Raw genomic sequence first — 24,517 nt, forward strand, 5'->3', positions numbered from 1 at the left:
TATTGAGAAAGCGTTTCTCTCAAGTCATTTGGTTTGCTTTGATACAGTGAAAACAAAGACACTTTGTTACTGCTCCAACAAAGACGTTTCTGTTGCAACATTTCAGAGATTGAGTTTGGATTTTTTCCACACACAATTTTTTTTTGTCAGGTGGGTTGCACTGATTGAAAAAAGCTGCAAATAAATTTAATGTCGACAAGACAGCTGCAAATAATTTACATATATATTTTTTCTTAATAAGTGCTTTCAGATTCGCATACAAAATACATGTTAATGGTAGTGCTCTGCTGGGTGTGCTAGGATTGGACTGTCTGTGCTGTTTTGGAGGTTTCCGCTCTTTGGGGGTTGCTCCTCTCGTTCTCCATGTAGGCCTGCACAGACCTCCACAGCGCCCTGATGTTCCCCTCGCCAAAACCCGTCGCCCCTCTCCGCTCGATCAGCTCCAGGAAGAAGGTGTCCTCATCAAATATGGGCTTAGTGAACACCTGGAGGAGGTACCTGAAAAGAGAAGAGCCAGATGAGGAGGGTTGATGATGAGTTCTGGTGTCTCTTCTCTGGTTACCGTCTGCTTTCGCTGGACGTCGTCTGAGGTGAAGGACCCTGGTGCAGGTCGGTGTCCAGGAGGATGCCATGCTGCGCCAGCATCTGGGGGCTGTGTCCCGCCTCCTCGATTTCCTGCTGTTTTCCCACCTGTCACAGGGAAAACAAGACGTGTGAAACAATTCCTCAACGTTTGCAAACACGCCATCAACCACATAAGCAGGAATTAAAGTCAAAATCAGTTATGGAAGCCGTGAAGCTAATTAAAAGCCAAAAACATAAAAGGAAAGATAATAGAGAGCGCTTTGTCTTCAATTCACGTCATTAGTTACAGACTTTGCTCCAAGGTCCACTGATACAAAACAGGCTCTGTCTTCCTTCTGCTCAGTGACGTTAAAACCTTGAAAAACCTTGATACGAGCTGATTTATGTTAGGAAAAGCAGCGAGTCGGGTATTATGTTTCACAGAGAGAACCCAGACAGCGCCTCATGAAATTTAGATTTCAGTAAAGGCAGTTTGATCGTACAGTGGTCAACATTCTCGCCTCATCACAGGAAACCGGTTCGAACCAGTGTTTGTGTGGAGGTTGCATGTTCTGCCTGAGTGGGTTTTCAAAATATTCACCTCAACGGGGGAATCAAATCCATATTGTGCTAATGGTCAAAAAGGTTACATTGCATTCTTCACATATGATTAGAGTCAATTCAAATGTATTGCTTCATAGAATAAAAAAAAGTGACTTAAAAAAAGTTATTTTAACATCATCTGTTCCTTCTTTTGAAGGAAAGAAAATACAGGAAATGAGGCAGCTGGGAAAACAAACACTGCTCTCTCTGGTTTTATTAGAAATTTCATCCTGGTCATGAATATTCTGAGAAACAGGAACCTCTGTGTAGTAGGCCGGAGGGGGGGAGAAAAACTGGACTCCAGCTTCAGCCATTGCATGAGCAGTCGAGGCAATGTTTTTGGTGTACAGCCCAATGTGCTGGATCCCCGGAGATCTGTGCTCCTGCAGGAAGGTATCCACCTGGTTACTGCCTGAAACAAGGGAAAACACTAAATTATGCATGCAAGCACAGATATATTGGAAATAAATACTCTTAGTGAAGGTGTGGATGTTATTACCTTGCTCAGGCAGTGATTCTGCAATAACAAACTTGCAGTCGGGCTCTTTTTTATCCACAGAGGGAAGAATAATCCCAGCCTTACTACATTTCCAGTATTCCATGGCGGTGAGTCGTAGTCCAATACCTTCCTGGTTTATCACAAAACCTTCGTCCATATCTTCATCTCTACTTGGAAGGAAACAGTCCTGATTATTGCCATCATGCTGATCAGACAGTAAATAGGACAATCATTGATCCAAGAAGTTCTCACCTATCAATGAAAAACCTCTGAAAGCCAAAGAGCTTCTCATACCACCTCATGATCTGGTGGGTGGTTTTCCTAGGGGTGGCATAAGTGATGTGATCAAAATGTGTGATGGGACAAGTTACATCCTCTTCCTCCGAGCTCCAGCCCTTCCCCGCCACATCAAACCCGGGCAGAAAGGGTCCATCATATCTTGTCCTGTCAATCAGCGTGTGGCACACGTTCCCCACCACGGATCTGACTACTAAGTAGGTCATAAGGCCATTCTCGTCCTGGACCGTCGTGGGAGGAACCAGGAAACTGCAGCCCAGGTGGCTGAGAACCTTGAACGACCTTTCCACATCCTCCACCTCGAAACACACGTTGCTCACGGTGTCCACGGGGTGACACGGGCTGACATCGTAGAGGCACGCCGTGGGGTTACCCTGCCGGTGTTTTCCCGCGCCGGCACGGCGCGGATCCGCTACGTCCAGGAGTCTTTCATTCATTCTCGCGTGGCTGTGGGTCGGTCTCTCACTCACGACGAACACCGCCGCTCCCTTCCTGAACGCCAGCTGCGTGGAGCGGTCGGTCAGCCGCGTGGCGACCAGGCGGAACTTAAACTTAGACACCAGGTCGCTGGCGATCTTCTCCACGTTGGAAACATGGAGAGAAACGTGGTGTAACCGGCTCAGGAATACAGCCATGTTTTCAAGTGACGCTTTGACAAGGGGGCGTGTCCTAAACATGAATGAACCCTGACACGCGCTTCAAATGACCGGTGACGTAACGCAGAGGGCAACGACGATCATCATCGATAATCGGAGTTTAATACGTTCAATAAAGCAAAATGAAACTAAATAAATCAATAATATTCAGCTATATTCAGTAACCAGTTGGCTACATATAACCCCCAATATTTACATGGGTCATCTATCTATCTATCTATCCATCTATCTATCTATCTATCTATCTATCTATCTATCTATCTATCTGTCTATCTATCTATCTATCTATCTATCTATCTATCTATCTCACAATTCTTGGAAGAAAAAAAACTCCGAGATTCAAACTTCAGAGTTGGCAATTGTGTAATCAAAGTCAGAATTCGAACTTTTGTTTTCTCAAACTATTTGTTTTATGTCAAATTGAATTCGTGTTCCCTCGCAGTTATGATGGAGACAATAAAGAAAGGTTTTAATTTTTTTTTCCGAATTGGACTTAAATATAATATCTTGTATGATTTCAATTTTTTTTCCTTTTTAAATTAATCATTTGCACCTTTGGCGTTTAGTGAGGCATTCATTGTTAAGAAAAAAGTTTGACGGTAGGCCTATGTCCAAACATTTCAACAAAGTTCCAAGACTTGATTTGACTTGTTGGTCACGAAACACTTCCCGTCGCATTAGAATTTGTATTTTTGATGATAATCAAACGTTTCCCTTTGCATTAGTGTTTAGATGCGATGAGCCAGACGTTTTTTTGGAGAAGTATCAGAAACTATTTCTGCCTCTTTAATTCCACATCTCGCTGTGTTGTATAATTTCCGACAGTTATTGAATGTCACACGGTGCTCTCCCCACAGCCAATCAGGTCGCGAGCTGAGACTCGGGATCGGTGACGTCGGCAGGCCAGCGTTTATTTTGGCTCTGCTACTCATTTGTCTCGCTGTCGCCGCCATTAAACAACACGGAGGCAATGTAAACCATGGAGATTCTCGCGCTTGTGCCATGAATCGTGGTGTTAAGAGGCTTTGTCAAGGTGTCTTTTGTTCCGCGAGAGGCTAATGCGTCCACAAAGGTAAACATGTGAGAGACCGAGAGAGTGGAAATAATTCGGATTGGGAAAGGTTTGATTGAGCAGGAGGAGGAGGAGGAGGAGGAGGAGGAGGAGGAAGGGGGACTGGACAAGAAGGGTTTGTTGTGGTTTTCAGCAGCTCTTAAGAGGCCAGCACAGTCACGACACGGTAAGATATTTACGTATTTTAGATTACATATCACGTATAATTCCATTTTGTAATTTTACACCGCATGAAAGCCTCTTTAGCGATTGGATTTCTCGACAGCTATCGCTGTATGTGCTACGAGATTAGCTTCGCTGCTAGCAAGCTAAGGCTAAAGATTAAAACATTATTACATAGCAGGGCGATTGTGTCACGATTTATGTTTATGATGCACGGGCTACTACTAAAGATCGTGCTACTGAGCAGCGCGTTTTAATCACAGGATCGAATTTCAAGATTTGTATTTGACGCTGTCTCACTAAATACAAGTTAGTTCACAAACTACTGGAACACACCCTCTTGTAGTTACCTGTCCAAAACATGTGACTAGGTTATGAGAATTTGGGATCTATTGACTGATCTATTGATTTACAAAACTGTTCTTTCTGCTTCACATGTCATTGGATTTACCACAAATAGTTGGACCGACTAAAGTGATCCAAAATGACAGACCAGAAGATAAAGTGGGCCTGTGACTATTGCACCTTTGAAAACTGGCCTTCTGCAATCAAGTGTACGATGTGCCGTGCGCCAAGATTGAGAGGTCCCATCATCACAGAAGAACCCTACAAGAACGGTCCCAATCCGGACCCCAGCATAGAGTGGGATCCCCCCAGAACTGAGAGTGGGAGCAGCCTGCTCATCTGCCCCGACTCCAGCGCCAGGCCAAGAGTCAGGTCGGCCAGCATGGCTGAGATTGCCAATAAGTGGTCCTGTCAGATGTGCACCTATCTGAACTGGCCTCGAGCCATCCGTTGCACACAGTGCCTGTGTCAGCGCCCGAGGACCAGCAGCCCCACGGAGTCCCCGCAGACCTCGGGCTGCCGTCCAGCTCTCCACTCTCCCGTGGACACCTGCGAGGAGTATAATGACAGGAACAGACTCAACACCCACCAGCAGCACTGGACATGTACAGCATGCACTTACCAGAATTTACCCAGAACTACAAAGTGTGTCGTGTGTGACCTCCCCAAGCCCATCAGTTCAGAAGCCATAGAGCTGGCGGAGTCGGCAGAGCCCTCGCCCCTGATCAACGAGCAGGACAGGGCTCGGTGGAGGGGCAGTTGCAGCGGAAGCCAGGGTCAGAGGAGATCCCCTCCCATGTCTAAGAGGGAAGAGCATGTCAAAATGGACTTCCAGAGGATAGAGCTGGCAGCTGGAGCCATGAGCAAAGAAGAGCAGGAGGTCGACTTCAAGAAATTAAAGCAGATCAGAAACCGAATGAGGAAAACGGATTGGCTGTTTCTCAATGCATGTGCTGGTGAGTTTTAGATCTCGTATATTAATACTCATTCATATTCATGATCTTTCTGTTCTTGTCCCATATGTTGTAACAACAGATGTAATTTCACACCACCTTTTTGTTTCGTTTCATGAAGTTGTGCTGGCTGGGGTCAAACGTTTTCTTGACTCTGTCCTCAAAGCACACACTTCCTCTTATCGCTGTGCAAATAGTGGGTTTTTTTTTTTCAGTGTTGTTCCAAGGTTGTATGGTAGTGTAATCCACTTAAGCATGCCTCATTGCTTCAACTTCAAAATATTGGAGTACACATGGAATTTGGCCAAATAAGTGGTTGACATGCTGTGTGACTTTTAATTTCAGAGGTGATGTTATCAGGTGAAAAGTATTTATTTTAGAAATAAGAGGTGGCACAAGATGACACATTGAAAAGGTGACAGGAATGTGATCCGACTCCTCACTGGATCTCTCTGTCTGGCCTTCGGTGTGCCACTGAGAGCATCTTTGAAAAACTGAGAGGGCGCGAGTGCTTCCCAGCTGGTGGGGATGAATGGGCCGTCTGGGCAGCGCAGCGCGAGTGGAGCCCGTGAACCAGGCAGTCTTGGCTCGCGGTCAACAGACCATGTAAACAGAGGTGCTTATGTGCTGAGCAGGGGCTCCCGGGAGGCAGAAATAGCCTTGACAGGACATGAACAACCGTCAACAAACAAAAAAAAAAAAACACACAAAAGCATGAAGACTGCACATGATCGCCGCCCCGGTGACCTTTGCACTGGACACTCTTGGATATTTGTTATCGAGTTTCAAAAAAAAAAAAGACAACCCTTATTTCGGTTACACCCTTGGTTTATCTGTAACCTGCTGTGATTTCAGTCTTAATACACTCTGCTTTCTTGCTTTAGCTGCTTGTCAGCCTTGTTGCATGTTTTCTTCAAAGTAATTGTCGCTGGAGGAAGTGCTTGCGTTGAGCAGCACATTATGGGCAGGCCGAGCTTTCCCCGGGTCTTAACTGTTGATCTTTCTTCACTCAACACTTTTCCCACATTCATGAACTCATGTTTATTCAATGCTTCAAACTAGAATCTAGATTAGATGATCCTGTTAATTTTTACTTGGTCACTAAAGGTAGCAGACTCTGTGATTTTCATCTTGATCTTTTGTTTTATTGAGACTGTAACAGAGTGGCAACTCTGTACAAACTGTGTGTTTTTCTTTTGATGTTAATCACAGTGTTGCTTCCAGTTTGAGGGAAGTGTGGAGGTGTTGTTTATTCGTCTCCAAACACTGGGTTTTTAAGTTCAGCACGCCAAGAGATTTTTTAGAATCTGCTCTCACAATGTTTTCCTTCTCAACCTGTGGAGTTCTGCAGGTATTTTATAAAGGAGATGATCAGCAATGATGGATTACAGCAGGTTTTTTTTTTTGGGCCTTGCTGTGACTCAGGCGAGAAACGCGGCAGATGTGTAAAACCCGATCAGGCGTCGGCTTACTAGCTCTTACAGCATGTGTTTCCTACAAAAGTGATCAGACCAGAGACGTGCTGTGGGGGACAGAAATGCTGTCATGCTTGAGCATGTCCTTGTCAAGCTCGAAAAGAGAAGACACAGTATTCTGACACGCAGCTCCGCCGGGGCCCGGGGCTTTACAGTTGAAGAATTTGCCATTTTTCATTATTGCACTTTGTGCGACATTAAACAACAGACTGTCGGATCCAGTGTTCAGGGCGCCCTACTTCTGACTGTCAGTGCAGCGTCATCGCTGCCAAAGCAGCGTGTTTGCAGCTTTCTCAGAGTTTCACGCTATTTACTGATATTAAGTACAATGTGTAGAAAATCGTGTGGTGCTTTTGGGAACCTCTCTGCGAGAACCTGTGTTTACAACAAGTTTGACCTAAACCCACTCAGTCAAACTATTCATACAAAACAGGTCAATCTTTTTTTTTTTTTTTTTTTTTTTGGGAGGGGGGTCTCCATCATGACTGTAACTGCACTGCGCCCGAACAAATCCAGCATCTATTTATAGATCCGCGTTCGCAAAATGTCACGCAGCATGTGCAACTTGAGTTTGCGTGACGCCGCCGTCCGCATTCTTTCGAGGTGACGGTCCTCTTGTCTTCCCAGAGAGAGCGTCCTGCGCTTTTCTTCGAGCCACCCAGCCGTTGCGCATTTCGCTCATGACGGACGCCGTCGCTTGTGATGCAGAGGAGGAGGAGGAGGAGGAGGAGGGAGGAGCGGCGTTAATCTGCACAGACTGTCCCCTGTCTGACACACAGCCCTCGGACGGCCGTGCATTATGAGCCACACTGCTCTGCCTGTCGGGCCGTGCGGCGAGCCCGACAGTGTGAGAACTGTTCTCGTGCCGGGGTTAGCGGGTGGTTACGTGTCGAGGTCGTCAGGAGTGCGGTTTGACGTCAAGACCCAGAGATCACTGTAGAATCGGTCAGGGAGATTCCTCACAGATTTGAATATTTATCGGCTGTCTGTGTTCGGCAAGAGAAACTGGTGCTTTTTGAGTTGCGGATAAGTATATTTCAGTGCATCTAGTTCAACTAATGCTGCCTAAATAAAGCGGTACTGTACTTAAGTCTATATTTCATAAAAGCTATGATATTTACAGAGGGAGTTGATCCAGAGGATTTATTTTTTTCTGTTGCTCTGTTATAGTTTTAGATCACTGAATCCTTCTTCCACTGATATAAATAAGCTTTGAGTGCATACGGGTTAGAAAACAATCAGTGCTTTGAAACAGTTTAATTTTTTTTCTTTTTTCTTTTTTTTAAATCATGCAAGCTCCATGATTTATGTGATCTGAAATGTATTTTGAAAAAACTCCCCAAGCCAACACATCTGTCCTCACATTTTTAACAGAAGCTGCCCAAACTGGTTGCATTATTATTTTAATAAAACAATTTTTTTTCTTTAAATATACTTTTATGTTTATACATATTTTTAAACAACAAAATTGTTGATTTTTTTTTTTTCTTAACTTCCAAGTCTAGAAAACAATTTTACGCGCTTTCAACAAATTCTACTAATTCATTGTTGCACATTTTGCACATAGCTGAGCTCCTGCTCTGCTTCCATTTCTCACTTCTACAGGAGCTCAGCGGTGAAGCGTCCGGAGCGTTTCCACCACAGCAACTCTTTCTAAAAACCAGGAACTGTCACCAGACCTTTGTGCCTTTTGACCTCTGAAACAAAGTGTAGATTTCTGTCGTGCAGTCCTTTTTTTATTTATTTATTTTGTTTGAATAACACCAAAAAGTCCCTGGTCGTTCTTGTGTTTTCACCTTTAGGCCATGGACACGCCAACTTTTTCAGTTCAAGAGCAGCTTTTCTTGTTCTACAAATGGAAATGTTAAAACTTGAACAGCCTGCTCACACCGATTCCTGGAAAAGCCCGGAGTACATGAAGACACCGGCCCATTTTTACATTCGACTTGTCACGTTTGCTTCCCCTCTTTCTGAACGCTTCCTTCCTCTCTTCCCCCCCCCCCGGCTGCTGCAGGGGTCGTGGAGGGGGACCTGGGGGCGGTCGAGGCGTACAAGTCGTCCGGCGGGGACATCGCCCGGCAGCTCTCTGCCGACGAGGTGCAGCTCCTCAACCGGTCCTCGGCCTTTGATGTGGGCTTCACCCTGGTCCATCTGGCCATTCGCTTCCAGAGGCAGGACATGCTCGCCATCCTGCTCACAGAGGTAAACATGTTTTTCAGTTTTGGTGGAGAACATCATGTCGCAGTGGGGCAGCTCCTGTCATTCTGAGGCTGGTTGCTTCTTCTCGTCCACCACATCAGCCTGTAATTGTTCTCTGCCGGAGAGGACGATACATCGCAGATGCCTGTAAGACCTATAATTACGGCGGAAGTGCACTTTGTGGATTAGGTGAAGGATTAGCCCGGCCGTGGTTCTGCCGCCGCGTCCTAATGGACGCGGTAATACAAAGCTGGTGTGGTCTGCAAGGAGGGCAAACGGTGACTGCAGGGTGGAACAAGTCGGTGAGGACAGAAGGAGGGTGACGTCTTCAGTGTGCACGGCAGGGTTTGCTGCTCGGGAGAAACAATGAGTCATGTTTCTGTTTGAATACAATGATTCACAAACTGCTTCAGCACTGGGTTTAATAATCCACAGGATGAGATGTTTAAAGTGTGCGTGGTGTTTCTCAGGTGAGCCAGCAGGCAGCTAAGTGCATTCCCTCCATGGTGTGCCCCGAGCTGACGGAGCAGATCCGCAGGGAGATCGCAGCGTCGCTCCATCAACGCAAAGGAGACTTTGCCTGTTACTTCCTCAGCGATCTGGTCACCTTCACCCTGCCAGCAGGTACTCATGACGATGATGATGATGACGGCTTTTCTTTTCTTTTTTTTTCCCCTCATTTACTCTACATGCACACAATTTTAAAATCACTCCTTTTATATTTGTTTTGGCCCAGGATTTATTTTTTCCCCCCCACATAGAAGAACTGTGCACGTTATCAGTGTGTGAACACGAGTGTTTTCCCTTCACTGGAGGCCTGGAGGAGCTGCTACCCGCCCTGCTTTCTACAGCCGCTCCGTGTCTCTTCCCCGTGGCATCATTTCCTCGCTGAAATGACCGAAATGCTCTTTGCTTGAAAGAAGGACCAGCGTTCTGCCACAGAGCCGCCGGGATAAAAGATTATGCAGGCTTCACTGATAGATTTGAATTTTTTTTTTTTTTTTTTTTTCCTTTCGTGTGTCATGCCAAGTATTCTGCAGAGCGAGTTTGGCCACAGGCCAGCTGCGGGCCATCTCTGCGTTTCTGCCTCCCCTCGCTTTCGGACACAGCCAGTGCCATTCACTATTGAACCGGAGAATAGCCACCAGTGTTCTGGCTTTGTTTGCGCACAGTTCAATACACACAGAAGCACAACATTCTGCACAGAGCTTGTGTTTACTGTGTGTCATTGACAAAATGTCATCCAGTGAATGGAACTTCAAAGAACGGCCCCTCTGTGCGTCGTTACTGTAGGGTCTGTGCTGCCCTCAGCCTGGCCTGCCATTACATTATAATGAGCATGAAAACACTGCAGCTTTCACGTGTGTGTGTGTGTGTCTCTGTGTGTGTGTGTCTTTGTGCAGATATCGAGGACTTGCCTCCGGCCGTCCAGGAGAAGCTTTTTGATGAGGTTTTGGATCGAGACGTGCAGAAAGGTACTTTAGATCCACTCACATTTGTTTGATGTCCGGCCTGTCTGCACATGTCTGAATCCAGTGACATTGTGTGTAATTCCTGCTCCGCCTTGCCTCCAAATTAACATATGCTCCGGTTTTTTTTGCGTCTAACCAGCTCAGCATCTTCATCCGATGTGTCTAAATAGGTTAATTAGACTTGCTGGTTTCCTTTACACACACGTCTGTCTACAAAAGTGTTCTAATAATAATGACCTTCCATGTGGACTGAAGCCGTCAGAGGAATCTCTTGACCTACATAAACCCAGCTACTGGTATAAGAGGCTGGTTTTTTTTTTTTTTTTGTCTAGTAAATAAACAAGAGACAAAGAATTACTTAGAAATAATATTTTGGAAAGAAAACAGAAAAATGTTGAAAAGCAGGTTATGCAACTTGGCAATTTGTCTCCATAATGACCAGCTGCTGCAGCTTTCTCTCTCGCAGCATCTGTGCTGTCCCACGCCGGCTCTCTGTAAACACATTACAAACTATCAGCCTTTTTTTTTTTGTCACTTAAGCAATAATTTGTCATATGAGGAGGGGAAAAATGTCATTTTAATTCTGCTCTTGTTTCAGCTTTGATGTCTCTGTAGAAAAAAGTGTGTTCAGTGCTCACTGTTTTTTTTTTTTTTTTGTCCGCATCCAGAATTGGAAGAGGAGTCTCCCGTGATCAACTGGTCCCTGGAGCTGGGGACCCGCCTGGACAGCCGTCTGTACGCGCTGTGGAACCGCACGGCCGGGGACTGCCTGCTGGACTCCGTCCTGCAGGCCACGTGGGGCATTTACGACAAAGACTCGGTCCTCCGCAAGACGCTGCACGACAGCCTGCACGACTGCTCCCACTGGTGAGACGCAGTGAATCTTAACACGGAGGATTATATATGTCCTTGTACACCGTTTCCTTCCTTTTTCAACTTTTTTCGCGTCGCTAATGCATCTCAGTTCTTCCATTCTTGGAAATCCGCCCCTCCCTTAGCTCCTCAGAGCGGCTGTGGTCCGGGTTGCTAGCTGGAGTCCAGCGTTGGCTTGGGGGATAATTCGACTTGCAGGCTCACAGTCGAAGCATTTCCTCAGGATATTTGTATACTTCCCTCACTCAAGAGGGTTGATTGCTTTGAAGACATGAAACGGGATGAAAAAAAAACGTACATGCGGCTGCTTTTCTGTCATTTTTAGATAAGTACTTTGTAAAACCTGCTTCCTGTGAAAGAGCCGAGGAAACGTTTGAGTCATACGATGAACTGGTTTGTTCCTCGCTTCAGGTTTTACACCCGCTGGAAGGAGTGGGAGTCGTGGTACTCGCAGAGCTTTGGTTTACATTTTTCCCTCCGAGAGGAGCAGTGGCAGGAGGACTGGGCGTTCATCCTGTCTCTGGCCAGCCAGGTAATTATTATCAGGTTCACTCCGCTTCCTCCAGCTGAAAGGAGGAAAAGCAGACCAGTGTGCTGCGCCGCTCTACAAAGGGAAAACAGTTTCTAAACTACGGCTTGATTTCTGGCTGATGGGTTCACCTTCAGCCATTCTTTACTATTTACATTGAACTGAATGGGAGGCGCGGTTGACGGACGTGCGTGTTTGACAAGGAGGACACGAGCAATTACTCCAGATCCCCTAAGATGAAGTCGTGCATTGACTGACGGCTCATCTGCTGAAGCAGCACTCCTTCCCAACATGTGACCCTGGGATTACACGCGTTCAGCTCCGAGCCGCTTCAGCACAAACAAACACAGCAGAAGCCACCATGTGATATCCTCATCTGAGGCTCTGGCAGCCGCACAGCGGCGAGATCCAAAGGATAAAATCGGACTTTATATCCTGTCCTATAAAACACGGCTCGCTTTGAAGCGTCCTTTTATCATAAAATGCTTTTGAAAATGTATATTTTTAAAAAAAAAAAAACAAAAGATGTAATCTGCTTTGTGTCATCATAGATGTGTTGTTTTATCAGAATCTGTTGACGCCGCTGTGTGACTGTCTCCTCTCTGCCCTCCAGCCCGGGGCCAGCCTGGAGCAGACCCACATTTTTGTTCTCGCACATATTCTTCGAAGACCGATCATCGTCTACGGAGTGAAATACTACAAAAGTTTCCGTGGGGAAACGTTAGGATACACGCGTTTTCAAGGTGAGGCTCGTCAGCGTTTTCAGGATTTTCCGGTTTGCTGAACAAATTTACATTCAGCAGCTGAAACGCTCTCGCTGTGAAAAGACATCCTGGATCTCGAGGATGCTTTTATAGCGCCTTGACTCTCGGCCGCCGCCGCATTGGAATGCAGAGCAGCAGATTCATCTGAGCTTGCAGAGCCTGTTCCTCCCAGGTGTGTGTGTGTGGCACCTGCCAACTCCCTTTGTGTGTGTGTGTGTGTTGTTGTCCTTCAGGTGTGTACTTGCCTCTGTTATGGGAGCAGAGCTTCTGCTGGAAGAGCCCCATCGCCCTGGGCTACACGCGGGGCCACTTCTCCGCCCTGGTGGCCATGGAGAACGACGGCTACGACAATCGCGGCGCGGGCGCCAACCTCAACACGGACGACGACGTCACGGTCACCTTCCTGCCGCTGGTGGACAGCGAGAGGAAGCTGCTGCACATCCACTTCCTGTCCGCGCAGGAGGCGAGCAATTTCTTTTTGCAACCATCCCCGAGTGTTGTCGAGTCTTTCTCATTCGTTTTGTTGTTGTTGTTTTTTTTTTTTCCCCTCCTCAGATGGGGAACGAGGAGCAGCAGGAGAAGCTCCTGCGGGAGTGGCTGGACTGCTGCGTGACGGAAGGAGGCATGCTCGCCGCCATGCAGAAGAGCTCCCGCCGCCGGAACCACCCCCTGGTCACCCAGATGGTGGAGAAGTGGCTGGACCGGTACCGGCAGATCCGGCCCTGCGCCTCGCTCTCCGACGGCGAGGAGGAGGACGACGAAGACGAGTGAGGAAGCAAGGGCGTCCCAGCTCTTGACGGACATGAAAGACTCTGACAGAGTTCTAACTACACTTCCCCCCCCCCCTTTTCTCCCCCCCCCAAAAAATCAACATCTTCAACGTGTAACAATGCATGTGTTCTGTGAGCCCTGTGGTAGAGACGATACCAGCACCATCCCGATCACTGCTCCCAACAAACGCCCCCAGTCCACGCTCTTCGCCTTGCTATAACGCCGACGGCCCCCGTCATTCACCCCCCCCCCACCCGAGAGAAATCCCAGAAGATATAGGAACATATACTGTATTTAAGGAAAAAAAAAAAATCCGAAGCTGCACTAGAAGATGAATTTAATTTTACAGATTTGCCTGACAGAAATTGTGCTTCAGACCTGAGAGGATGCTTTTCTGTGCGTGTGTGTGAGTAAGAGTGTGTTTTTTTTTTTTCTTCTTCTTCTTTCTCCCCCGATTGCCGATCCCTCTCTGCGAGCCCCATTTTGCCGTTTGATTTATTTATTTGTTTAGGAGAGTTTAGCGCTGCGGCGGCGGTCACTTCTGTCCCGCCCCGTTTTATCAGTTTGATCCATACGAGTCTTGAAGTCTTTTTATTTTGCACAGATCAATACCTGCAGTCTGTGAGGGGAGGGGGACGGAGGGGAGGGGGCAATGAAGAGAAGTTTACTGACATTTTTACGCGTGACTTATAGTTATTTCATGTTAAGAGTGGGTGGTGGTGATGCTGGTGGGGGACGAGACAAAGTCAAACACTCTGGCTCTTTCATCGGAGAGCATTGTTATTAAATTTGACTCACTTGCATCTACGGTGTTGGCGTTGGTTTATTTATCAAGTCTTCATCCAGACACGTGGAATTTGAGTAAAGAGCTTTCCGAAGCTGAGCAGAAAACTCCTTCCGCTGATTTACAGCACGCTCCAGGTCCTGTTAACGCTCCGGCGCCTCCGCGTGACACAGCACCCGACGATTGATGAGACGGCGCCGGATGGGAGGAATCGAGAACCCGGACGCCGGTCGGAAATCAAGCAGTCGGCACAGACGGCTGGTTTCTCAGAATCGTATCTTTTTATTTGAACTGCACTGAATGCTAAATGTTCACCTTGTACAAGAAACAAATACAAATACTCACACTAAAAACAAAAACAAAACCAAAAAAAACAAAAAAAAAACAAAACATACTGCTGGCTGCCTCTTCTGCTATTGTTGGGACACTAAGTAGGAGTTTCAGCTATTGCTCTTACAGAGTACAGGACGCCCCAAAAAACCTGGCCTTCGATAGAACAAAGAAAAATATAAGGAGAGGAGAGAGAGAGAGAGAGAGGGAGGTTGGATCACATAGGACTATGGTTATAGGAACATTTAACTAGGCAATACAAATCTAACAGGACTCTTCAAAACTCTTTAACACCAAAAAACGTGGGATGCGCCTTGATATAAAAATACCACAATGGAGAGGGTGATGGAGGAGAGAAAATATTCAGACTAAACAGATTATTTAGTCTTATCTTTTGTTTCCTCAAAGACAAAATTCTGGGAGGGAGGGAAAAAAAAAGAACTGCAAAAAAGTGTTTTCCTGAGTCATTAAGAAATTAAGTTTGCTTCAACCCTTTCCTGGATTTAGTTGGAAATGTGCTCAATCTCGACGCCGTCTGCAGCCATCAGTGTTTTCTTCTGCACACGAACCCCACCTTTAATAATTTAAATAGACTAAAATGACTAAAAAAAAACAAAAAAACAACAAAACACACCTAGAACTTCAGGTACAATCAATAAACTGAATGTTTTGTTGAGGAGGATAAACCTTCAATATGTTGCACCAACTGGAGCCCCCCCCCCCCTCAGAGGTCACGTGTGCAGAGGAAAGCCTGCTCACGCTGTGTGGACGCGCCCTCTGGTGGCGAGGGCGTGTAACCGCAGCCGTGCTGTTCAGGAAAGGGCTCAGGCTGACTTTAGATCACTAGAACTGATGAGCAATCCTTTCTTCTCGTTTGATGAAGTGATAAATATATATAAGTCAATAATCCATTTTTTTTTAAGTCATTCACACTGACAATAGAAAGAAAAAAACAAAAATAATTCTCTTCTGAGGCATAATGAGGGGCCTAAATAACACACACTTGTTACATGAGGAGAGAGGGCGAGTCGGGGGGCGATCGGGGTGGGAGATAATAAGGTCCAGTAGCACGTGATGCCAGAGGTTTTTTTTTTTTTTTTCCTCTCTCTTGTTCTTCCAATGGTGAATTGAGATGTGGGGCCTACATTTCCCATGAGCTCTGAGGGGTGATGGAGGACGGGGGGGGCGGGCGGCGGGACAGAGTCTCACTAAAAACACTGGACTCTGTGTCCACAATCATAGGCATGTCCCGAGAAAAACAAGCAAAAAAGAAAAAAAAAAAAAAGAGAGAGAGAAAACAACCCATCATCATCATCATCATCATCAAAGAGTAAAGTCGATACTGAACCCGAAGAGACAGAGAGTAAAAACTAAAACGTTAAAAGTACAAATTCCCCCAGAACAACGCGCGTCGCTCCCAGTTTCCGGCGGCTCGCGCCTCCAGCCGCGCGCGTGTGTTTGCGTCACTGTCTCTTGGTCCCGGTTGGTCGCTTGGTCGGTCGGTTTCGCTGTTGTGATCGGTGGGTTCCCGAGTGTCAACGGGTCGGATGCCAGTAGGGGGGTGGGGGCGGGGGAGGAGGAGGAGGGGGTTTTCGCCGTCTGAATCCCTTCTGCTGCTATTGCTCGGTGAGGTGCTCTCTGGTCTCGCCGTGTTTGGAGGGCTGGTTGGGCGACGGGGCCTGGGAGGGGTGTGTGCCGGAGGGCAGGGTGTGGGCGATGGGCACCCCGCCGGGCACCATGCCCTCTAACGCCCCCGGGATGCCGCCCGGCGCTACTCCTACCACGCCCGGAGGGTATCTGGGGGCGGGAGAGGTCAGAGGTCAGAGGCAGTGAATCGAAATCATTAAACTATGAACGCCTCATCGAAATAATTGAATAGAAAATTTGATTTTCTATATATTATTCAGACTTTCTCCGACATGAAAGACTTCTGCAAAAACTTTTGCACTTACTTGACAAAGAAACTAGTTGTTTATTCATAAACATCCTTGATGGTTCCTGGATTTGTCCTCTCTAACACCCATTAAAGTGTCGCAGTCTCAGAGTTATAATGCTACGGGTTACAAAAGGAAGCGACTCCAGCTCGTGCTATTTCTCATTAAATTATTGTTTAGTCTATAAAATGCACATAAAATGAGAGTGTTGGCAAGGTTAGAACACCAACCTGTTTTAATCAGGCACTGTTCATAATTCACAGTGATGGAGAATAGAGAGAAATTCAATAAAACCGGCTTGCAGGTCCTATTGCTGGTTGAATGATAATTTCTTATTTTTTTCCATCAGCTAATTCGCGCAGCGTTAAAAACGATATTAATCCCTAAATTGATCTCTTTTGGTTTTTCTTCCTGAAATAGAAGAATGGGGGGGGGGGGGGGGGGGGGGGACCGCTTTCAGCTTGAATAGGTTACAACGGAGGGGCGAAAAGTAGGTGGAAAATCTCAGTGAAATCCATCAGGCACAGAGGGAAGAGGGAGGAAGGCGAGGGCGCTCCGGAGACACTCAGTCAGCCCCTAAAGGAGTGAGAGGGAAACCGCCAAGCATGACTCCATCCATGAAACGGCACCTGAATGGCTTCAGCTCATGCTTCCTGGGACACTGAACACCTCCGTTCATCTACTGAGGCCAGTCAGACAGGTGAGGGAGGGAGGAGGAGGAGGAGGAGGAGGAGGAGGAGGAGGAGGAGGAGGAGGGAGGGGCACACATCAGGTGAGAGGATCTAATCCGGGACCGGAGCGGCCCGGATGGTCGTATTTACCTGCTCCTGATCTAGGCATTAATTTTGTCTTGGGGGAGTCCGGTCGTTACGGCCGGAAGAGTTTGGTTCACTTGGCTGCGTGGAAGAAGCAGACGGAGGCGGAGAGAGGCTGAGATCTTTAATTCTGGGACTACAGGTCCGTCAGTGAGGACAGGTGCACTACTTTCTGGTAAATGTGATTGTTTTATATTTGTGGTTGAGCAAATAGAGGGGAAAAACTGCTGTGGTTTATACTGTGATTTAAAAAAAAACAAACTTAAAGAAGCATATGGCATTCACAGAAAAAAAAAAATGTTAAGATGTTAAGATCTTCCTCCTCTCAGCGCCGTCCTGCAGGATCTTTGACTCTGGAGCAGGAATCCTGGGATCTGACTCTCTCTCACTACCCTCCATCGCCCAGGCAGTAAAGCAGAAAGTCCCTGTGGATCTGCAGAGGTTTCCCAGGGAGGATTTTTCCCTTTACTGCTCTCCGCTTAGCGCCCTCAGATTCAGATTTATCTCGCTGTAACGTGGCCAGAACATACCATTACACATTTACATGTAAATATACCCAGATTGTGTGACTGATTATGTCTTATTACATGTTGTTATAAACATTATGAGTTTTTTTTTTCCCCAAAATAACAATTATTGCATATTATTTATGTTTTCAAGAAAGATATTTCCTATTAGAATAAATGTCCCTTTTCATCATTTAGTTACAATATTCAGAAAACAAACAATATTATAAATTCTCATAACTGAATTGTGTCCTGATTCCTTCATCTGCCTTTTCTTTCAGTTCCACAAAGAGTCACAAAAAGACAAAAAATCCCATATAGTGCAGAAATGTGCGCAATTATGACTGAAAGTGGTATTTATAGTGATTGACAACATGTTTTTCTCTGCACTTCATTTTCCTCATGACAGTAATCTGATTACTTTGGCCTGCAGTATCTGCTCTGTACCTTTGAACAGACCCAGAATTTGGAACAGAAGATGTGAAATTGCCACAGCGTCAGTTTACAGAGATGAAAACCTTTAGCTGGAGGCCGGTCGTGAGAATAACACAAATAACCTGAAGTGCCAGGTCCACAGGAAAACTTCCTAAATATGCTGTTTGTCAATGCAGACCAATAAACAGGGTTGAGGATTTTTAGAATGTGAATGCAATATGCTTCAGGACAAAGGAAAATCAAAAGTCTACAAAAAAAAAAGAAGTGGGAAAGAGGATTTGGTGCGTTTCCACTCCTCACCTGTAGGCGGCGCCGTTGAGCTCAGGGTGAACGCCGGGCTGGTCCATGACTGCCCAGGGTGCCGTGGTCACAAAGAACTCCTTGTTGACGCAGTTCCGTAGGCTGTCAGGGATCCGACCTGCAACAGGACACACACACACACACACACACACACACACACACAAAGACACACACACACACTCTTATTTAAAGGCAGCGAAGCAGACTGAGATAAATCACACGCACTAAAAGGCCACCACTTGTTACGGCGGCTGAGCGACCAGACGACGCCGAAGTGTTAATGAGTTCGGACTGACAAACATATCAGGCTTGGATACACACATGCAAATTAACATCGTTTAACAATCTGGATGTTTCTGGGAGGCCGGCCCCCGGGAAGCTGCTCCGCTCTGCGTCGGGAAGCTAATGATGACATCTATTAAGAGGTCCAGATTTAATAAAGGCTGCGGAGCGCCTGTTGAAGTGGAAATGTGACATCGGGGGCGGGGGGGGAGACGGGCCGCAGGTGGGTGAGGAGAGGGGAGCCGCGCTCGTACCGGTGATGGCTCTTCGGATCTCGGTGGCGGCCGCCTCCCTCATCTCCAGAGAGGCCTGCTCGCTGTACCAGGCTGTGTGCGGCGTGCAGATCAGGTTGGGGGCGTCTTTCAGCGGGCCTTGAGCAAAACTGCGGCACAGAAACAAAGAAAATACAGTGAGGTGACCGGACGATGTGATCTGTTTTTTTTCATCCGATAATATCTTTCCACACTTATGTTCTGGTGAATTGAGGATGCAGTTCACTTTCTTTATTTCCCCTCTCCTTATTATTTCCCTCTGAAGTGACGCAGATCAGCTCGGGCTGCTTCTGCCGCGTCGTTTTCCCTGAAAGCCTTTTGTGTTCACTTTCTATTTGGCCTGCTTCCAGCAAATACCTCTTCGGTCCGCGCTGTGCGTGCCAACATTGCAGGTCAAGTGGCTGTAATTTGACACCAGCCTCAGCCGCGTGCTCAGAACAGACGGCCGCGAATAGAAAGTCGGTTTTCAATTCAAGCAACTCAGAACCTAAAGAAACAAACAATCGACTGTTTCATACGTGGCAGAAAGTAGAGCAGAGCAGATGAGACCTCTACAAACTTCAGATGTGTGTGTGTGTGTGTGTGATGACTGTCTGGAAAAAATGGCCAGAAGGATAAAATGTCAGTTCCTGTTATTCACAAATGCCACCATCTTCTTCCTGCTGCTCCAATACTTCCTCTCTCTCAGTTCCTTTCCTCTCATGTGGCTCAGAAAAACAGATCAGCGCCAGCTCCCTCTCCTCCTCTTCCTCTATCCTTGTAGCACCTCGCTGTGTGTGTGTGTGTGTGTGTGTGTGTGTGTGTGTGTGTGTGTGTGTGTGTGTGTGTGTGTACGGCTCGGCGGTGCCCCGAATCGGTGTCGTGCCGTGTGGGACTCGAGAGCCAAAGTTACGAAACCCTCCCCTGTCGACGCGGCGGGGTTAGCGGAGCGCCAGCTCCAGATTCACCGGGTTCACTTTCAGGATCCTGGAGCAGGAAGGAGCGCAAACTGAAATACGCCAAAAAGCTAAAAACCACAGAAAAGGGCCGACGGAGGAAACGGAGGGCGGGGGGGGGTGTGAAGGTGATCTTCAGCCACACCGGTCAAGACTGAAATGATTAAAGCTTACATTCCAGGTTCAAAAGCCAAAGTCCACAGGGCTTATGTTCTAAAGTTCAGACTCACACGGATTCAGAAAATCCTTCACAGAACACTTTGGTTTAGTTTCTAACCAGTATTACAAATTAACAACAGGATGAAAGTGACAAATAACATCTGAATTCATAATAAAATTGTATTATTACTGTGAAATTTTATCATATAATCTGTTCTCCCTGGGAATATGTAGCTTATTCACTAATCGCTGCAGCTTCTTCCAGAATCAGCCGGAACTGACTCCGACTGACACAACCCGGAGTCGGGTGAGGCGGATCAAACCCCGGCAGACACTCCTTCAGAGAGAACGATCGGACGGCCGCAGAGCCACACGCTGCATGACCTTCAGGGAGAGTCTGTCTTTGTTTTCTCTGCCGCTCTGAAAACGTCCACCTGAACCTTTAGCTGGACTGAATTTCCCTCTGACAGGCATGAAGCCGGGCACTTCTCCTCCTGAAATCTATTACCTGCCGGGCTGTGAAGGGGGCTTTTAGAGGAGGACGACGCGTCTTTAACTCATCATATATCTGCCATTGTTCCTGCCCGCCTGTCGGACCGTCCGTCTCTGCAGCCGCTCTGAGTTCATCGTCTCTTCGCTCTCTACCCGTCTATTTTCCCGTCTCTTGTCTTTCTCTTTAAGGGAAGCATCCATCTAATTTTTTTTGGAGGGTTTTCGTTAGCTCTTACGTGAAGGGCTCGGTCTCGTGGACGTCCAAGGCGGCGCCGCGTATCCTGCCCTCCTTCAGCGCCTGGGCCAGGGCCTTCTCGTCCACCAGGCCTCCTCGCGCGGTGTTGACCAGGAACGCGCCCTGACGCATCTGCAAACACACACACACACACACACACACACGGTTCAGGATGAGAAAAACAGGGACGCGGCGAGCCGTTTTCCAAAGAAAATATGAGGCTTTGTGCATCTGTCAGCCTGGCACTCACATTAATCTGCCTGATCTTAAGCAGTAGATCAATCTGGATGACACGACCGCAAAACACATTACACAGGGCATAAATTGAGAGTAAGGGAAAAAAAAAAAAAAAAAGAAAAAAGAGAAAAGCCTGACACCTTTGTTGCACCTGACATCTGAAAGATCTAGGAGGGAGAAAGCACCTGGGAGAAATACTGTCAGATGTGGGATAGAGAGCAGTCTTTATCCAAAAGCAGGAGATGAAATGAAGGATGAGGGATGAGCTGAAAGATGAGGCGGCACCACCACCCCACTGCTGCTGGTGGAATTAAAAAAAAAGAAGAAGAAGAAGAGGAAGAAGAAAAAAAATGGCACAACAAAAAGTGTGTGAGGGAGGGAGGGGAAAAAAATCAAATGAATATGCTGAGAAGAAAGTAATCCCTTAATCTTGACAAAAGCTGAAATCCAGGGGCATGAAAAGCCTTTACACTGGCAGGCAGTCTTTTATTAGGCCTTGGTGGTTTTGACACATAAAAAAACACACACACACACAAACATGTACACACACATTTCCACTTTAGAAGCTAAAAGGAACTGCCAAAAAATCTGGCGAGGAAAGCGAGACGGCGAAGAGTCGGCTGCAGATCTCCATCTTTGGGAGCGACGCGGGGAGTTAACTGGGTTAGTCTATTACCCGACACCCACTCCTCCACGCTGCAGCTCATCAACCTCAAAAAAAAAAAAAAAAAAAAACCGTGATCGACGGGACAAAAGGGAGGCGGCGGCGAGGTGGAGGTGGAGGGGGGCTATCGACAGAAGGGAGCCTCTGCAGTTCATCTGCCTCCCTGCAGGGGTCGCCCCAGGCGGCGCTTATTGACTCGGAGAGCGGCGCTCTCCCCTCGCCGGGGCTCTCAGCCCCCCGCTGTGCAGCCCGGTCGATATATTTGCTGTAGCCGTGGGCTGGCGCTAATTGCATTTGACAGAGCAAAGGAATGAATTTGTGTCCAGCTTTGGTGGAGCTTAAGATAAAGAGCAGGGAATGTGCAGCCAGCAAGAGTGCTGCTTTTTTTTCCCACTTTCTTTCTCCCGACCATAATGCTCTTCAGGACAGAGTAATAATACCCCAGCGGGGTCGGGCTCGTTCTGCCCGCGCACCTGTTTGATGGTGAAGTCGTTGATGAGGTGGTGGTTGTGCTCGTTCAGGTTGCAGTGCAGGGAGACGCAGTCGCTCTGGTACAGCAGGTCCTGCAGGGTGTAGACGCGCTGGACGCCCAGCGAGCGCTCCAGGCCGTCCTGCAGGTAGGGGTCGTAGAAGATGACGTTGAAGCCGAACACCTTGGCTCGCACGGCCACCGCCTGGCCCGAACGACCTGCACACACACACACACACACACACACACACACACGAGTATGGTTCAGATCAATGTCAGTGTGAGATAACTTCTTTCTCTCTGAGGCTGCGAGACGGCCTCTCCTCCGTCTCTCACGGCCATTTGTTGTGTAGGATGTGAGGCTCAGACGGCAGCAGAGAGAGAGAGAGAGAGAGAGAGGGAGGGAGTAATGGAGAGTTGGATGCTGTTGCTGGTGAAAAGGATCGATAAGGTCCTTTACACTCTCAAGGTCCTCTCTTTGTGATGGAGCGCCGCGTCCCGCTCTCGGGCTCCACGGCCGAGCAGAACCATCCCTCCTCTTCCTCTCTCTCTCTCTCTCTCTCTCTCGCTGTCAGCCGGTAAGAGACGGCGGGATAAGGACTCAGTTCCCGCTGCGGCGGCGTGCCGGACCTACTTAAGCCATCAGTTTTTTTAGACGATGGTGATGGATCACAGCTGAAACTCAACAGCGCATTCATCAGTAACGTTACACTGTGACTACACACACACACACGAAAACCTTAGCTTTCCAAAGTGATATATTTCTGATTCACTTTTCCCCCAGCAGCCCGCTGTGCTCTCCCTTCATTTACTCCTCTGTCCATCCCTCTCTGAGCTCGCCTCGACGCCACGCAGAGCTCAGGCGTGAACCTGTTGCACGCCGCCGCTGGCTGGCAGTGAGGGCGACGCGCACACACAGCGGGGGCGGCGGCCGGAATGAGATTCTCCCAGTCAGTCCGAAGCCGCGCCGCCATCTGATTTGACAAGGCTTCTGGAGCAGGTGTCGAAATTAGGATGGCTTTTCTGCCTGTGCCGCACTATTTCACAATAGTTGGTGAAATAGTTCTGTTAGGAAGAAAACCGGCTTTGATCTGGAGCGATTGACAAACCTGTTTACGAAAAAAATAAAATAAAAATCTCGGTTTATTGCACTGCCGTTGCATCAGGAACTACTGGAAAACTATTACTATTTAAGTGAGTATTAGCATAAATTAGCTTTGATTTGCCTCTTTTGACATTCTCACACTAATCAATGCCGCTGACAGAGGAAACCAAACCCACTCTGATCTGAACATTTTGATCTGTGGCGCCTCACTCCAGGAATCTGCACGGCGAACTGTTGCTTTGCGTTGCTCGTTTGTGGAGGCTGAGAGAGCGAGGACAACCTGTAGTAGCAGCACAAGGCTGGAACACACACTCCCATGAAATCAACACAGTTCAGCCTCGATGCCGAGGAGACTGATTCACTGCTGGCTGAAGGCCAACATAGAGAAAAAGATACCGTCAGTACCGGGGAATACAAGTGCATCTAAATAAAAGAGATTTCTACCCTTATAGCAAATAAATGTATTTTTAAATGAAATAGTAGTTTCTTATGACATATAAGCTAAAATGATGAAAAAAAGGGTTTGAAATATGTCAGTTTGTGTATTTTTTTTTACGTTTTACTGCATCTCTCAGAGCAGAGTTGTGTTTCTTTAGCGGCGCGGTCGATACCTCTGCTCTGTCTGCGCGCCGCGTCGTGTCGGGCGGCCACATTAAACCGGCCTCATTCGTCAGAGCCGCTCGCTGCGCGCGAGAGTGACACTGATGAAACTGCTGAGAGTGAATTAAACTCGGTCGCCCCGCAGGAGCCGAGGCGAGCCGGGCGGCCGGGTTCCGGGGCTCATTTCGCGGGGATCCGCCGTCGTGCGCAAAGAATACCCGACGAATTGTGAACTCGTGAGCGTCGGCTGCAGCCGTGCGCGTAGAATACTCTTCTCTTTGCTGTCATCGTGCTGCTTTTTCACACGGCGCATTACTCAGCGATGTGTAATATACTACAACGCCAGTTCTGTCGAAGTCCAAGCCGAACCCAGAAGTGAAGAGGATCAAAAGTTTGGCACGGCCGGCGTGTGAAGTGCTCCTGAGCCGCGCTGTTGCCCCGCAGCCAGAGGATTTCACCGCCTGTGCGCCGCTGTGTGTGTGCGGCCAGCGGAGTTGTTGTACAGCCGGCTGCGTGCGCGGAGCCCAACAAACAAACACCAGGAGGCCCCCTTTCGCTCTCCCCAACCTCCCACTGACAATGGACATTGTTTTGAAGACGGCTGGAGCCAGAGCGGCCGGCGGAGGAGGCTGCAGGCGGGAGGATTGGGCGAGAGGCAGCGAGACGGAGGGGGAGGCATTTCTCTCTTCTCTGCCAGGCACAGTAAGTCTAGGTAGATGCCTGGGACCT

At 47.7% G+C, this 24,517-nt stretch overlaps 3 protein-coding genes across 10 annotated transcripts in view; 1 reads left to right on the forward strand and 2 right to left on the reverse strand.

Moving 5' to 3' along the window:
- hpdl (4-hydroxyphenylpyruvate dioxygenase-like) lies at positions 1-2,598 on the reverse strand. The gene is made up of 5 exons (XM_030098114.1): positions 1,919-2,598; positions 1,667-1,833; positions 1,428-1,579; positions 563-690; positions 1-498 (listed from the first exon to the last, which is right to left on the reverse strand). Exons 1-5 carry the CDS (start codon positions 2,596-2,598, stop codon positions 297-299), a joined length of 1,329 nt encoding a protein of 442 aa, XP_029953974.1. The 3' UTR covers positions 1-296.
- A 903-nt stretch (positions 2,599-3,501) lies between these two features.
- Positions 3,502-13,559, forward strand: zranb1a (zinc finger, RAN-binding domain containing 1a). Its single transcript, XM_030098113.1, has 10 exons — positions 3,502-3,857; positions 4,314-5,154; positions 8,641-8,828; positions 9,296-9,449; positions 10,229-10,300; positions 10,966-11,164; positions 11,582-11,702; positions 12,313-12,442; positions 12,697-12,926; positions 13,019-13,559. Exons 2-10 carry the CDS (start codon positions 4,338-4,340, stop codon positions 13,232-13,234), a joined length of 2,127 nt encoding a protein of 708 aa, XP_029953973.1. The 5' UTR covers positions 3,502-3,857; positions 4,314-4,337; the 3' UTR covers positions 13,235-13,559.
- A 1,075-nt stretch (positions 13,560-14,634) lies between these two features.
- Positions 14,635-24,517, reverse strand: part of ctbp2l (C-terminal binding protein 2, like) — an 86,862-nt gene continuing 76,979 nt past the window's right edge. For 5 of the 8 annotated variants that reach the window (XM_030098108.1, XM_030098105.1, XM_030098107.1 and 2 more), the window contains 5 exons: positions 22,088-22,302; positions 20,715-20,845; positions 18,875-19,002; positions 18,339-18,456; positions 15,965-16,145 (listed from right to left, as the gene is read on the reverse strand). In XM_030098108.1, coding sequence (XP_029953968.1) covers positions 15,965-16,145; positions 18,339-18,456; positions 18,875-19,002; positions 20,715-20,845; positions 22,088-22,302 — 773 coding nt within the window. Of the gene's footprint in view, positions 16,146-17,103; positions 17,179-18,338; positions 18,457-18,874; positions 19,003-20,714; positions 20,846-22,087; positions 22,303-24,517 lie in introns of all 8 variants that reach the window. The other 3 variants (XM_030098111.1, XM_030098104.1, XM_030098103.1) reach the window with 2 other exon arrangements.

The sequence above is a fragment of the Salarias fasciatus genome, chromosome 8 (genome assembly GCF_902148845.1).
Source record: "Salarias fasciatus chromosome 8, fSalaFa1.1, whole genome shotgun sequence".
Lineage (NCBI taxonomy): Eukaryota > Metazoa > Chordata > Actinopteri > Blenniiformes > Blenniidae > Salarias > Salarias fasciatus.